Source organism: Lissotriton vulgaris, chromosome 5 (assembly GCF_964263255.1).
Source record: "Lissotriton vulgaris chromosome 5, aLisVul1.2, whole genome shotgun sequence".
In the NCBI taxonomy this organism is placed as follows: Eukaryota; Metazoa; Chordata; class Amphibia; order Caudata; family Salamandridae; genus Lissotriton; species Lissotriton vulgaris.
The window spans coordinates 1033048196-1033064711 of NC_141693.1; the positions used below are offsets into that span (position 1 = coordinate 1033048196).

The 16516-nt window shown below is 47.9% G+C and overlaps 1 protein-coding gene across 3 annotated transcripts in view; it reads left to right on the forward strand.

The window, feature by feature from the left end:
* The window catches only part of POLL (DNA polymerase lambda), a 279739-nt gene that overhangs the window by 96568 nt on the left and 166655 nt on the right, over positions 1-16516 (forward strand). For all 3 annotated transcript variants that reach the window (XM_086922660.1, XM_086922661.1, XM_086922662.1), the window contains exon 3: positions 10725-11022. In XM_086922660.1, coding sequence (XP_086778786.1) covers positions 10725-11022 — 298 coding nt within the window. The remainder of the gene's footprint in view (positions 1-10724; positions 11023-16516) is intronic.

The following is a 16516-nucleotide window of genomic DNA, read 5'->3' on the forward strand; positions in this document are numbered from 1 at the left end:
ATACCGTACCTCCAGTTGGAGATGAAAAGTTTTCATAAATTCACATGGGAACCCGTTAGGTCCAGGGGCCTTTCCAGTGTTCAACTCCCCAAGTGCCGTACCCAGCTTCTCCAACGACAGAGGAAGTTCCAGCCGATCACGGCCTTCATCCGAGAGCGCCCGCGGCGGAAGGTCCGCCAAGAATTTGTCAACGTCCTCCGCTGGGAGGACCTCCTGGGGGGCATACAGGGCCGCATAATACTGCGCGAAGCTGGCCGCTAGGTCCACCGGGGCCGTCACAGGGTCTCCCCGCTCATCCCGAATACCCGGCAAGGTCTGAGCCTGGAGGGTGTGTTGGCAGAGTCTGTAGAGCATGGTGCTGGAGTTATCCCCCCACTGGTAGATTCTACTCTGTGTGGCCAGCCACAGCTGGCGCGCCTCATTCAGTAACAAGGATGTGTAGGATTGCTGTGCTAACAACAGCTGCCCCACCGCCTCAACCGTGTCGCCGGTACTACATTCCCCCTCCAAATCCCGAACCCGCCCCGCTGCCTCCTCTATATCTTTCTTACGGGTCCTGTGCGCCCCTGCACACCAAGCAATATCTACACCCCGGAGCACAGGTTTTAGAGCTTCCCACTGGGCGACGGCATCTGTTTCAGGCCCATCATTCTCATCCCAGTAGTTAGATATGGCCTCCCGAATATGTGATTGATAGTGGTCCTGTTGCAGGTGCCACGTAGACAGGCGCCATCGGAAAGGGTGTCGCTGCTTGTCTAGAGAAAGGTCTAGCGTCACCGGGGAGTGGTCCGAGATACCATGGGGGAGCATGGACGTGGAGGCAACTCTCGCTATCCAGGGAGATGGTACGAACAGGTAGTCTAGTCTGGAGATGGACTTATGCACAGCAGAAACATAGGAGTATTCGCGGCTCAGAGTATGCTGGTATCGCCACGAGTCAATCCATCCCATTCCCTGTGCCAAACCGCTAAGTTTCGTAGGAGCGTCAGCTGGGATCCCCCCTCCGGGCCTATAACGGTCCACTCGTCCGTCCATCACATCATTCCAATCTCCGCCCACAATCGCCAGCACATTTGGAATGTCGACCCACACCTCAAACAGCTTCTCAATGAGCGCTTCTTGCAACGGGGGCGGGGCATACACACTACCAAAGACCATCGGCTCGTCCCCAACCATACCCTTAACAAACACAAATCTACCATGGGCATCGATCCATTGCGTCTCATGTACATAAGAGAGTCTGCGATGCACCAGGACTGCCACCCCTTAGGACCCTCTCGCAAAGCCCGCATGAAACACTTGTTGGTAGCCATACCGCTGTAAGCTGAGGGTTGTGGTGCCCTGGAGGTGCGTCTCCTGCAAGAGGAGGACGTCAGCCCGTTCCCTTTTCCCCAGCCGCAGCACTGCCCCGCGTTTTATTTTATCCAGCATCCCCCGGACATTCCAACTCACCACTCGCAACAACGCCTGCGGAAGGCCTGCTCCCTGAACGTTAGCCATTGTCAATGGGGAGGAAAATCAATAGCCTGGGCTCTCGGAGCCACACACACATACATTTTAACTGCCGAACTCGCGCAGACACTGTGTCAAACCTAACTACCCCCCCCGACCGCCCTCCTCCCCCTCTCCCACTGCCCGCCCCACCCAACAGCACCCACAACACCCCCCTTCCCCTCCCCCACTCCCAACTGCCCCCAGAACACCCCCTTCTCCCCCCACTCCATACCTCAGCAACATTGAAGTACCTGTCGCGGTATAGATCGTCGCCGGCCCCCAACGGGAGGTCTGGTACTCACTATCCCAATGGATCCCCAAAAGACAACCCACACAGTCCCAACCCACCCCCCTCTAACAAACCCTTCTAAACTGAGGGGTTGAGTCCGCCCTCTTCAAGCCTGCTCCCAGTAGCCTGTGAATGTCGTTCATACGCTGGAGGAGCGCAATCTCCTCCCTGGATCTTGATGGAAAATCTGTCCCATCCCTCGGAGATTATAATGTCGGAGATTGAGAGCTAGTAGGCCCAGTGGCCCCGGCTGCTCCGGTCTCTGATGGAGGATTCTTCTTAGTGCGAGATCTCCAATTACTCCTGCTACGTGACCGTCGTGGGGTCCGAGGGGGCCCAGTGGTGGAGGATGCATCCGAGTCTCGACCCGGGGGGGTATTCACCCTGATCCGGACCGTCTTGTCTGTCCAGGCAAAGACTTCTTCTGGGGTGTTGAAAAATTGAGTCTTGGACTGAAAGACCACCCGCAGGCGGGCCGGGTAGAGCAAAGCATACTGGATGTTCAGGCCCCGCAGTCGCGCTTTGGCCTCAGTAAAGGATTGACGTTGACGCTGAACCAGCCTGGTATAGTCCGGAAAGATTAGGATCTTGTGACTTTCGAACAGCAGAGGCTGCTTCAGGCGCGCTTGTCGCAGGATCGTGTCGCGGTCGTGGTAGTTGAGTAGCCTGGCTATCACCGGTCTAGGACGTTCCCCGACCGGCGGCTTCTGGGTCAGTGCTCGATGCGCCCGTTCCACAATAAAGCAGCGCAAAAGGGATTCCGGAGGGAGCCACCCCTCCAGCCAGCGGGTCAGGAAGGCCTCCATGTCGCCCTTCTCACAGCCCTCCGGAAATCCCACAAAGCGTAGATTGTTCCTCCGAGCACGCCCTTCTGTGTCCTCAGCCCTCAGAGCCAGGCCCTTCTGGATCCCCTCCATGTTGGCCACCCTCTTTTTCAAGGTCGCAACGTCGTCTTCCACACCAGTGATCCTTGTCTCCGCTTCCGTGATGCGAGCCACTGCGTTGCGCAAATCCTGGCACAATAACGTAACGTCGGCACCAACCGCTCCTATTTTAGCGTCGAGCATGTCCCTAGATTGAGTTATCGCCGCCATGAGGGTGGCATTATCAGGGCCGGATGGTGATGGGCCCCCGGCCGCTCCGGCACCCCCGGCTGGTCCAGTGAACTTGTCAATAGTGCCTTGTTTTGAAGTGTGACCACTGCTGCCACCCCTCGTCATGACCGCCTGTCGAGACAGGCCCCAGGGCCCAGGCAACACGGGGGTAGTGAACCGGGTATGAGCGACTGCCCTCAGTCCGGTCGTCGTTTCCGCCTGCGCAGAGTCTCTTCGCCATTCCAGGAGGGGCCTGCACCCTCGTCCAAATCAAGCTGGGCCGGGGCAGCAGCAATCACTCCACCTCGCAGGCTCCACCTCGGAGGATCCGCCACCACGCCACCCCGTCGTGGGACCGGCCACAAGATGCAATCCGTGACAGGGATCGGCCGCCCGACCTCCGTGCACCGGCGTAGAACCGCCCGCAGTCATCACATCCCAGCCGCCTAGTAGATACCCAGCTCCCGGCCCCGGGAGAGTCTTCCTAGCTGCCACACAGTGTCCTTAATGCGGGGGGGAAGGCCTCAACATTCCACGTGGAACATGCCGTCCGAGTGCGGCAGTCAGCCGTGGCCCAGGATCTTCGCTACCCCTTTAACAAGCGCCGGGGGCCAGACGCGCAGCCATGCAATGTGTAGGTGGAGGGAATCACAGGGCGGGAAGTGTGCTGCCGCCCCGCAGGCCCACCACGGTCCCCCGGTCCGACTCGACCGCCGAGTGGGACCCGATCCGCCTCCGCCGCACTCCTCACCTCACTCGCCCGTAGGGTTGGGCCCCCTGCAGTCCCGCCGACGGCCTCCGAGCCTGTACCCCACCGAGCCGCAGAGCACACCACAATTGCCGAGGTTCCGGAGGCGCGGGGCCGGCCACAGCACCACCTCCACGCCGGCCGCACTACGCCCTCGTCTGGCGTCCCCAAACTCGAGGTCCCGGCTTTGCACTTGGCAGCAGGCCGCACCTCCACGGAGCTCCAGCCGCCGCTCTACAGCCTGTTTCAGCACCCAATTTGCTGTCGGGGCACCCTCGTCCGTTCCGACTGCCGGGAACGTGGCTTAGGGCTTATCTGGGCTGGGAGAGGAAGGATTATCGGCGGATAGTGTAACGGCGGGACGGAGCTCGCTCAGGCCACGTCCGCCATGATTGCCGCCTTAGCCACGCCCCCTCAAACGCCCCCTATTTTACATAAGAGGAGAACCCCCACCGGTAGATACTGTTATTAGAAGAAAAAGACAAGTGGGCTTTGATGGTAGTTCCTCCAAGAGGTGTACAGTAGCCATCCTCATGAGTCGCCACCACACCTGCAAGGTGCTTTAAACCTGGTCGAATACTGGTGGCCATTGAGTTTTCACCAAAATGTGTATATCTGCCAAAACCATTGTGGCTGTCTCAATCTACGCTCCCAATGCTGACAACATGCATTTCCTGGCCCGCTTGTCTAGGATCCTAACAGGTTATGGGCACAACCCTCAGCTCATTTACGGTGACTGAAACTGGACATCTGACACAATCTTAGACAAGGTCTTACAGACCTGGCAACCATAATTTGCTGGATAGGGCAATCCCACAAGTGGATTTGGGAGCACGTCCTATTGGACGTGTGGTGCCTCTGGCACCCTGAGGATAAGGAATTATACTTTCTGCTTGCCTGCATGTGGTACCCAGTGTCACATTGACTTATTTCCTTTTCAAGGTGGGCCTACCCCAGTGTTGCTCGCTGTGAAATACTGGAGGCTAAAGTTATTGACCAAAGCCTGGCATTACTAGATCTAGATCGGGGATTGCCGGTGCTTCCTCCTGCCAGATGGTACATGGAAGCCTTCATGTATAAACTATCCAAGCAAAAGGAGCAACTTTGATGTCACATTCGCTCTTACTTAGGGACATTGAGGGCTCAGTGAGTTTCCAAAGGACGCTGTGGGTCGCCGGAAAGGCGGCGCTGTGGTGGCCATGATGCAAGACTCTGCAATCACAAAACATAAAGCTTGCGCTGATTTCAAAATAATTGAAGCTGAGGTACACTCCTCCACTGTTGCTACATTGCCTCTCCACAGTCGTACACCAGAAGGCCCTAGAGCAAGCCAAATGACACCATAACACATTCTTCATGGATGCAGTCGAAAAAGTGCTCTTGAAATGAAAATGGAGCAGATATGATCATGGGGAAGGCGGACAGATTGCCAGTAGCTCAGTTCCATGAGCGGGAATCCCAGTTGGCGGTCCTGGCCATAAGAAATGTGGATTGCAACCTGCTGCCACGTCCATTGGATATCTCGTACCGCTACGCTGCCTTCAATTCCACTTTTTTATATGAGGGCACCTGGCCAGTCCAGATCAAATTGATGTCTTTCTGGCTCCACGATATCGCCCCTTCCTCACGGATGATTGCTGGCTGTATCTAGAGAGCAACACCACAGAAGAGGAAGGGGCAGAGACCATATCGGAACTGCACTCATGTAAATAGCCTGGTGAAGACAGCTATCCTGGGGAGTTTTATGAAACTCTATAGGGCCACTATCCAATAAGACCATTATTACCATAACTCCCTAAGAAAACAAGGACCCGCTCTAATGCACCAGCTACTGTCCAATTTCTATAATTAATGTCAACCTCACAATCCTTGCCAAGATTCTAGCGACTTGATTGGAAAAAGTAATCTCCCAACAAATCCATAAGTCTTAAGTAGGGTTTGACGAGACTGAAGTTCCTGCAAACATTGCCAGACTCTGGCCCATGCCCTGTGGTGCATGCATGATGACCTGGAAGAGAAACCTGCTCTCTTCCTAGATGCCTAGAAGGCACTATAATGCATGGAATGGCCATACTATTTTCAGGTGATGTCAAAAATGGACCTATGCGATGATTTCATAAGCAAGGTCTGCCTTTTGTATTGTTCCCCCATAGCAGATGTTAATTGTAGAGGTTTCTTGTCAGACACGTCAGATCCACCAAAGCACTCATCAGGGCTGTCCTCTCTCCCCACTCCTCTTAGCCCTTGAACCTTTATCCACCATAATATGTCTCTCAGTAGAGTTCCAGGGCATACAAAGCGGTGGGGAAGAGATAAAAGCACTGCAGAGGATAGCTTACTTTTTTTGTCACAACCTGGTTCCTCTGTTGAAGCTGTGAATTACTGATGACTTCTCCCGCCTCTCCTGTTACAAAATCAATTTGACCAAATGTGAGGCTCCCCTTTTGACTAAGATGGCTGCTGTAGCAGGTATATGCAATTATAACATGAAATTGGTGTTCCCAAAGGCTTTAATATCTTGGTATGCAGATGGGTAGGGGACAGACACACAAGGTGGAGAATAGTCTCCTCCCCCTCTTGGAGAGGTCTAAGCAAGATTTCCTCACTTGGCAACATGTATCATTGTACAAGTGGGGATCACAGAACAAGGGAGGCCTGAGCAATGGTCTGTGTCACTGAAGCCACATGGTGAGCTCATGCCCATGTTTCCAAACTGAGCTTCCATCACCATAAGTGTGTGGAGAGCAAGAAGCCATAAACAATGCAACTCCATAACTCGTCTGGTGTCCAACTAGGTAAAAGAGTAAAAGGTTTGCTTAGAGATTCTATGGCTCTGTTATGTTATATACTTAATAGATGAGCTTTCTGAGACCTTTAGCTGCTGTATGGTCCGATGTGCCTGGTGGCCATCTTGAAGTATGCACATGGATGAATCACCAACCAATTAAATAAGTGCTTTATTGGTTGTTTTCATACGTTGCATCTCTTGGACACTACATTATAACTAAGATGGTTGAAATTAAATTTCTACTGGTGTGATTGTATGCACAACTTGTTGAATGGGTCAGATTAGTACAAAATATGTGATGGAAATGCCATGTCTAAACTAGGGTGGTGGAGTGAGCTAAAGAATGATGATGGATTATACCCAGATCAGTTGACTGGGGGTGAGTGTTTGATTTGCTCAAGCGCTCCGTCCATCATCCCCTTTGGTATTGCTTTGTTCGCCCTAAGTTGGCAGGGAATGCTCAGATGTGGGTCCCTTGCTCATTTTGCCACTGGATTCAAGCTAGCCTGGCTGATGACAGCTGATTAGCCAGAAACGGGTCCCAAGATGATTGTTTCCGGTCCAGGGAAGACATGGCTGGTAGTTCAGGCTGCACTGTTCCCATGAGGCACAGATTCAGACTGATTTGCATATGGCCATGTCTGAACTGGGGTGGTGGAGTGAGCTAAAGAATGATGATGGATTATACCCAGATCAGTTGACTGGGGGTGAGTGTTTGATTTACTCAAGCGCTCCGTCCATGATCCCCTTTGGCATCGCTTTGTTCGCCCTAAGTTGGCAGGGTATGCCCAGACGTGGGTCCCTTGCTCACTTTGCCACTGGATTCAAGCTAGCCTGGCTGATGGCGGCTGATTAGCCAGAAACAGGTCCCAGGATGCTTGTTTCCGGTCCAGGCGAAGACATGGCGTGGCAGTTGGGGCTGGACAGTTCCCATGAGGCAAAGGGTCAGACCGAATTGCATATGGCCATGTCTGAACTGGGGTGGTGGAGTGAGCTAAAGAATGATCATGGATTATACCCAGATCAGTTTATTGGGGGTGAGTGTTTGATTTGCTCAAGCGCTCGGTCCATCATCCCCATTGTTCGCCCTAGAGTTGGCAGGGTCTGCCGAGACGTGGGTCCCTTGCTCACTTTGCCACTGGATTCAAGCTAACCTGGCTGATGATGGCTGATTAGCCAGAAACCGGTCCCAGGATGCTTGTTTCCGGTCCATGGTAGATATGGCAACGCAGTTCGGGCTGGACTGTTCCCATGAGGCACAGGGTCAGACTGATTTGCATATGGCCATTTCTGAACAAGGGGTGGTGGAGTGAGCCTTAGAATTATGATGGATTATACCCAGATCAGTTGACTGGGGGTGAGTGTTTGATTTGCTCAAGCACTCCGTCCATCATGCCCTTTGGTATCCCTTTGTTCGCCCTAAATTGGCAGGGTATGCCCAGACGTGGGTCCCTTGCTCACTTTGCCACTGGAGTCAAGCTAGCCTGGCTGATGATGGCTGATTAGCCAGAAACCGGTCCCTGGATGCTTGTTTTCGGTCCAGGGAAGACATGGCGTGGCAGTTCGGGCTGGACTGTTCCCATGAGGCACCGGGTCAGACTGATTTGCATATGGCCATATCTGAACTGGGGGGGTGGAGTGAGCTAAAGAATAATGATGGATTATACCCAGATCAGTTGACTGGGGGTGAGTGTTTGATGTGCTCAAGCGCTCCGTCCAACAGCCCTTTGGTATCGCTTTGTTCGCCGTAAATTGGCAGGGTATGCCCAAACGTGGGTCCCTTGCTCACTTTGCCACTGTATTCAAGCTAGCCTGGCTAATGACGGCTGATTAGCCAGAAACCGGTCCCCGGATGCTTGTTTCTGGTCCAGGGAAGACATGGCTTGGCAGTTCGGGCTGGACTGTTCCCATGAGGCACAGAGTCAGACTGATTTGCATATGGCCATGTCTGAACTGGGGGGGTGAAGTGATCTAAAGAATGATGATGGATTATACCCAGATCAGTTGACTGGGGGTCAGTGTTTGAATTGCTCAAGCGCTCCGTCCATCATCCCCCTTGGTATCGCTTTGTTCGTCCTAAGTTGGCAGGGTATGCCAAGACGTGGGTCCCTTGCTCACTTTGCCACTGGATTCAAGCTAGCCTGGCTGATGACGGCTGATTAGCCAGAAACCGGTCCCAGGATACTTGTTTCTGGTCCAGGGAAGACATGGCGTGGCATTTGGGACGGGACTGTTCCCATGGGGCACAGGGTCAGGCAATTGCATATGGCCATGTCTGAACTGGGGTGGTGGAGGGAGCTAAAGAATGATGATGGATTATACCCAGATCAGTTGACTGAGGGTGAGTGTTTGATTTGCTCAAGCGCTCCATCCATAATCCCCTTTGGTATCGGAATGCTTAGATTGACAGTCCAATATTACTAGGAATACCTCTACGAGCCAGCAAGCTGCACCAGATGTCTCAACTTCAGTGAGTTAGAGTTTGAGTCACGGTCACAGCAAGGATAGAAGCAGACACCTGGACACACCTAGTCCACCTAAGTAGGCTCAACAAAGGACAAACATGCTAAAAGCTTGAGCTAATGCCTCTAAGCAACTACATATTCCTCTGGTCAGCATTTCGTAGCTCATCTGTGTTGTCACTATAAGAGACCAATCATATCTAAATCAGTATTATTTCTGCCCTAGAAAAGCAGTTTGACATGTACCATTTATCCGCATCCCCTCTGAACAAGCCCATCATTAACTAGATGTAACAATATAATATAACAATACTTCTTGGGGCACCTTTACCCCATTCAGTGAACAAGACATCAATAAGATTCTTCAGAACATCAATCCTTCTAAACACTTCAGTGACCTGTTGCCCCCGGCAATCTTCAAAGAATTTTAGAATGTACTCATACCCTCCTGGACAAGGATTGTAAACGCCTCTCTATCACAAGGCACGATCCCAGACTGCCTAAAAGCAGCTCAGGTGTCACCTATTCTAAAAAAGCTGAATGCAGATAAAACTGACCTCGAAAATTTCTGCCCTATCTCCAATATCCCTACACTAGCCAAACTACTGGAAAAATGCGTACAATCCCAACTTTGTGCTCACATAGAGAACTTCCAACTACTAGACCAGCATCAATCCGGCTTCCGAAGGGGCATAGTACTGAATCGGCTCTCACACACGTTATGGATGACATTTTAAAAATGCTTGACCTAAATGACTTCTGCCTCCTACTCCTCCTTGACCTCTCCTCCACATTCAACACGGTTAATCACGCCAACCTTCTATCCATTCTGAAGAACAGGATGGGTTTCTCTGGTATGGTGTTACAATGGTTCTCCTCCTTCCTACACTACAAATCAGAAAGAGTGAAGACACACCACTCCCTCTCCCAACCCTCTCCAGTACTCATGGGTGTACCCCAAGGGTCCGCCCTATCTCCTATCCTCTTCAACCTTTTCTTGGATCCTCTGGCGAAATCACTGAATTCCTCGAACATTCTCTGTGTTGGTAGTACTTGCTATCATTCCTTAGCTTGCATGTGAGCTTGCAGAAGGGATCAACCATGTTCAGTGCTCCCTAAACTGACTAGTTTTCTTTCACACCCAGGCATAGCCGCTCTGCACAGAGCAGTAAGAAGACCTAGATGTGTTTTAGCCCCACTGGCCTTGTGTTTGAGTCATAATTTTAGGCTGGTGTTGAACTGATAGATTAAGGTAGGCCACCTTCAATAATGACTGGATGATAATAAAATCTGTCTGGGAGTTGCTTGTTGTCTCATGCAAAGGAGGGGTGACCAAGCAGTGCTAATCAGATGTTTTCTTCTTGTGCATAGTGGGACTGATTTTCTAACTGTTGTTTCCAGTTCTATTGGCACAGATGAGCTAGGAAGTTATGTAAATGTTACTGGGCTGTTCCAGTAGCTTAGAAACAATAAAACATGCATTTACATTCAATATCATTTTCTCAGGTTTGGATAGGGCTCTTTCCTGGAAGGGTTACCCTTTTGTCCAACCTCTCCAATTATTTTTATTTATGTTTCCTGTTCCCTGCTATTTTCAATCCTATTTTAACTGTTAAGGTGTAGTCCCAGCTGCAGTAATTGGTTTCCTAATTATTCTAAATCTGCCTTTCCCAAAATAATAACTGTAACCCCTGCGGGCTAGAACAGAAGGTGCTCAATTCACCCAGATAATGTTATTTTGTTAGAACTGTTCATTATAATGAGTGAAAGTAGTTTGTTTAGACTTTTTCTAATGGTTACGATCAGTGTTTCTTTTATAAATGGGCTAAATTGTATTTTCCTCTTTCAGGTGATTGGCTGAAATCAGTGACTGTTCATATTATTCAAGCTGGGATTGGCAGAGCTAGGGCAGAAATCTTTCAGAAGCAGGTTCTACAGAATGGAGGTAGAGTCTGCAATCCCTTTTCTTCTGAAGTCACACACATAATTGTGGATGAAGGGATGGACTGTGATCGTGCCTTCAGAATTATGAAAATCGACAAGATTCCGGCAGGGGCCCAGCTGGTGAAATCTGCGTGGCTGAGCTTGTGTATCAAAGAAAACAAGATAGTGGACACTGCTGGATATCGCATCTTCATAACAGACCGGTATGAACATTTCTCCTGATGTTTTAGATCCATAGTTTTGCTTCGAATGTCAGTAGGGGCATGATGTTGACAGAGAACATACAATCATATACTGTTAGCTTTGCTTTAAAGTCTTAGGAAATTATCAGAGCTTGGTGAATTTGAGTGGAAGTTGTGTTGTTTGTTTGCCATGCTCCTGTGTACTTTTTTAGGTTAAACAGTAAATAATACAGATTGCTCAGCTATGGTCATCCAGGCAGTGGTGCCTAGCCTACTTGCTTAATTTTCCACCTAAGTTCTATTCGTAACAACCATGCAGAAAGAACGTGATCCAGTTGGAAAACCATAAAGTAGCAGTAGCATTTTAGTCTCTTATGAACTGTGTGTGTTGACAAATGGATTGCAAAATTACTTTTCCTCGATGCCATAATCTTCCAGCTCTTCTTTCCAGCAAGGTTGTAAGTACTGAGTTGCAGATGTTGCAATGCAATACTTACATCAGTATTGTGTCTGTTAAAATATGCACAATAAATGGTTTGTTTACTTTTCCACATCAGTTTATTGTAGCTCCCAAAGTATTTTCATCAAACTTACAAAAGAATATCTTTTGTACTGCTTAAAGTATCAGATTTAGCATCAGTGCTGAGCTAATCCATTCATTGCATTCTCTGGGAGTTTTGTTAAGTGCTGCATATCTCCTTCATTTACATAAGAGTGCAAATGCCATTTGATTGCAAGTTAGCCATTGCATTGGACCCTTTACAAACTTCCATGTTATACCAGTTGATCAACCAACTTGCATGAAAATTACAACTTTATTTAGGACACATTGGCGAGGATTATGCGCTAACCTTCCTTAAGCCTCATATCCATTGCTGAATTCATGTTTTTGCTTGTGTTTTGTGCCTGCCCAGGGAAATGGCCTAGTCAAAGCTTCCTACATTAGTAATTGGTAATGTGGCTCTCTTTTTATTTATTTTTTATTGTGTTGGCATTTAAATACAGTTAATTCAGTGCAAGATCCATGGTAGGATAAGATAGTCATTTTTAAAGCGCTCGAATGCCACAGTGTCTTGACGCTAGGTGTATACGAAAGTAGACTGGGCAGTAGAGCCGGAAGATTAGTTTGAAGGAAACAGCCAGGACTTCAGTGTTTTCCTGAAAATCTGCCGGTTGGGTTGAAGTCTCATGGTGGAAGGTAATTGGTTCCATAACTTGGCTGCACAGTGTGATAGACTCCGACCTCCACAGGTTGTTTACCTCCTTCTGAGAGAGCGACCAGAAACTAGTTAGCTGGTAGTGAGCTACCTGCTCCTCCAAGAGTGGCCTCTTAAAATCATCCATGACACAAGGCGTGTTAAGAAGATCTTTGTAGATTATTTGCACCTTGTTTTAAAAGAAAATAGCCAGTTTATTACAAAAGGCTTGGTCTGGTCTAAACTGATTAGCCTGCTTCGATTTGGCTAACTGTTAAATAGATTTAAAAAGCTCCTTAGAGGAGCTACTTTGTGCTCCTTACTGTAATCGGATCTCCAGGTTCGCTCGCTTCTTCTGCATTTGACCTGTATGAGTTTAAGGTCCGGTCCATACCATGGCGTGGTTGCTGGACCTCTTTTTACCAAAATAATTTTTTCAGGCTCTACACAGTTGACTGCTGTATGGATCCAGTCAAACTGGTAAGCTGCTTCATCATTATCCATGACCAATGTGGGGGGACACATATTAAGGGCTCGTTCTAGTTCACTCCCTTGTATCTTGTTCCACAACCAAGTTTTTACCCTGGATGGTCGGTTTGGAACTGGGTGAGTGGACTCTGTGTCCTAATGTCGAAATAGATCTCCCTATGGTCTGTCCAGGGTAGTGAAAATTTTTTGGTCAGAGTAATGACTGGATTGTTGGTGAAAATGACATCCAGCGTCTGGCCTGCTGAGTGAGTAGGTTCATACACTATTTAGGTAAGACCATATGCTGCTAAATTATCAAGGAGTCTGATAGTCTCTGAGTTATTGCTTAACTCCAAATGATAGTTAGTCACCCAAAATAGTGAGTGAGGGGAAATCTAGACATGACTCTAATAGGGTCTGGAGGGCTTGAGAGAAAGCCGTTCTAGGGCCAGGTGGCCGATAGACGAGTAGGCCTTGAAACGTGGAAATGTTGTTTAGCTTGAAGGAAAAACGCATCACCTCCGCTGGAAGCAGTGAGATTGCTTCACCTCGCACCATTAGGTGTTCACGATACATTAAGGCTATTCCCCCCTCCTTTATTCCCAATCCTGTCCTGTCTAGTCACTACATAGACTGGGGGAGGGCAATATTCTAGTCAGGGTCAGAGGTCTCATCAGTCCAGGTTTCAGTCAGGAAACTATATCCGGTTTGGAAATCTGTAACAGACATTATAGCTGATACTTGTGCTTGACTAATGATAGAGTGTTTAGTAGTAAGCAACATTAAAGGTATTGCTGTATTTAATACTATTAATGAGGATTCCTTATGTACACTGGAAAGACTAAACATCTTTGTAATATACTTGATTAAATGTATGCACTGTACACAATTCAGTTCCCTATTGGACAACGTGCATATCCAAATATATGGCTATATCAATTGAAAAGTATAGCACTGAATGCATTTAGGATCTTTTTCAGAGCACGACTCAGATGTTCCCCATTGGCCCAACGGCAAGCACAGGTATACCATTTGTAAGACATTGGATTATTGTCAATGTGCACTCTTTAAAGTCAAAAAATTAACCTTATCTCAACCCCCTTGTAGCTATGGGAGAGAGCAGACCGGCTTAACATAGGGCAATGTGCTAAGTATTTGAGCAGTACAAAAACAGTAGTAAAGTCAAAATGCGAAACTATGAAACTCCTAAATGAATTATAAAATTGAGCAACGTTTATTTAAACAAAATGACAAGAATCCAATGAGGGGAACCGCATATTTGAATTTTTAAAGTATTAATTAGAAATAGTGTCAGAGTGCCGCAGGGGTCCTTGCTCAGCCCCACTCTGTTGAATCTGTATGTGGCACCACTAGCAATTCTGGTGAGATCATTTGGTTTACAGGTTTTGTCATATGTAGATGACACCCAGATTATTGTCTCAGTGTTAGACGATATATCATCTGTGCAAAGAAATTCAAACTCTGTAAATTGGACATTGAGATTGAGATGAAGGAGAACTGTCTTTGGGGCTCACCACTCAGTGTGGTCAGAGCTCTGGTGGCCAGAGAGATGTGGCCCACTACCTACTCCAATTGCTTCTGTTAAAAGCCCAGGAGTCATCTTTGATAACACACTCACTTTTGATACTCAGGTCAATAAGACCACAAGCACATGCTTTTTCATCATTAAAATTTAGAAAAAGATACTTCCTTTTGTTCCTGTGGAGCATAGAGCTACAGTAGTTATTGCATTGATTACCTCTCACCTTAACAACTGCAACGCTCTTTACTTAAATATCAATAAATCCTCATTCAATATACTCCAGGTGATTCAAAACGTGGCTGCCCGTTTGAGATAGAATATACCCAAATGCCAGTCAGTGAGGGAGGGCCTGTGCTCTCTAAACTGGCAACCTGTGAGAAAGCGGGTCTTTTTCAATGCATTGTGGATAGTCCATCGGGCACTTTACCTTCCGGGACCACGTCCCCTCAGGTTAGGATTCCAATGGTATTTACCTAAAAGACAGCAGAAATCCTCTTCTCTGAGGAAGATGATGGTTCCTAAGTTTCGGAAGGTGGGATGGGGCGGCCGCACCTTTTTGGCAGCGGCTGCTAAATTGTGGAACACATTGCTGATCCACATTGCTAGTTTAACCTGTCACATGGCATTCTGCAAGAAATTGAAGGTATGGTTATTTTCTCTTCTGCAATTATTATTCTGTGGCAAGCTTCTTTTCTGTTGGTAGCGATTTGACGCCCTGGGGCATAGTGCACTTTATAAATCTAAAATCAAAATCAGAAGCATAAAGTGCCTGTGCTAGTCAATGGTCACGATAGACCAGGACTCAAGTAGAGTTTAACGCTGATTCAACTATATGCGGGTAAGCTTCAAAACCAGATTCATCCTGGTCAAAAATTTTACCCTCTGACTACAGTCCTTTAAGTCCCAATCCACCCCAGGAATACACTTCCAAACCCCCCAGGACATCAGGGGAGGCACTTAGAGACTCACAGGGTGGCGGGCATTGGCCAACAGTGGGATACAGTCCAGGTCAGTTGCCACAGGTCAGCTGGGCAGTTGTAGGAAGGGCCTCTTGTAGCTTATTGTGTCCCTGTACCTTGAACAAGAAGTCAGCAAATTGATACCTGTGTACAAGACAGAGCAGGTCCAGTCACAGACCAGTCCATACCTCTTCTGTTGTTCCTCTTGTCCAGGAGGAGTGTTCTGAAGTGGGAGACTGGAGATGCCACATGTATTCCCGACATGAGCTTTTGGCTGTGAATGACTCCTTACTAATGTGGTAAAAGTTTCCAGGACCGACCCTACCCACTTGGGATATTGTCAACATGGCAAATGTCTTTAGCCACGCTAACCTTGGGCTCAGAAAGCTGGGGACGTGTGTTGGAAGTGTACTATGGTAATCCTAAATTCCTCACCCATCTAACACTAACATCCCGTTTGGGGCAGTTGCTGTACCTACAATCAACCTAGAGCTAGAAGTCCGTTAGAAAAAAAGTAGATTTTTCCAGCAACCACAAAGTGGATGCACAAGAATTGTATTGGCATCATCTTTCCCTTTCATTTAAGTGCTCTCCCAGTGTTAAATCTAAAACTCATAGACAGAAGTCTAGTAGATCAAAAGAAGGGGTTTCAGCACTCATATAGTGGATATACAAGAACTGATTTGGCAGCTGGTTTCCCTTCCTTTTAAGTGCGTTCCTTGTGTTATATGTAAAACCCAGCAGACCTGTCAAGCAGGATTTTACACTGTAATGTAAGCCCCACCCTGCATATTCTGTCTGATTCAAAGGTGTCATCTTTGCCCATTCAGGTCCGCCTATTGTTTGCTCCTGGAAAGCCCTTGGCACCTTTATCACACCAATTCAAATGCTAATTACTGGCAGGCAGAAATGGAAGAGCAAAAGCAAATTTAGCCTCCAGAAACTTAAAGCAGGGAAGAGGTAACTTTCTAAAAGTTACTTTTCCATAATATTTATTACAAATATGAATTCTCCATTGAATTGGATTTTTATTAAGTGTTAAAAATAGTTGTTTGATAGGTGTTTAATTATTTTTCTAGCTAGCCCAATACCTGAGAGGCAGTATTAGGATTTTTAATCTGTACTCTAGTTTTCGACACATGACAGTAAGGCCTGTCGCAATGAAAAATAGGTTTTGGGTGCTAGTTTATGTAAGGAAATCTTAACATTACATTTCTACATGTCCTGCTTTAAAATGAAATGCACCTTGACTTGTGGACCACAAAACCTACATAGAGTGACTCATTATTGTTTAAAAGGTTGGTTTTGACCTGTCGAGGATTTATTTAAACAGGTTGAATTGTCGTTTT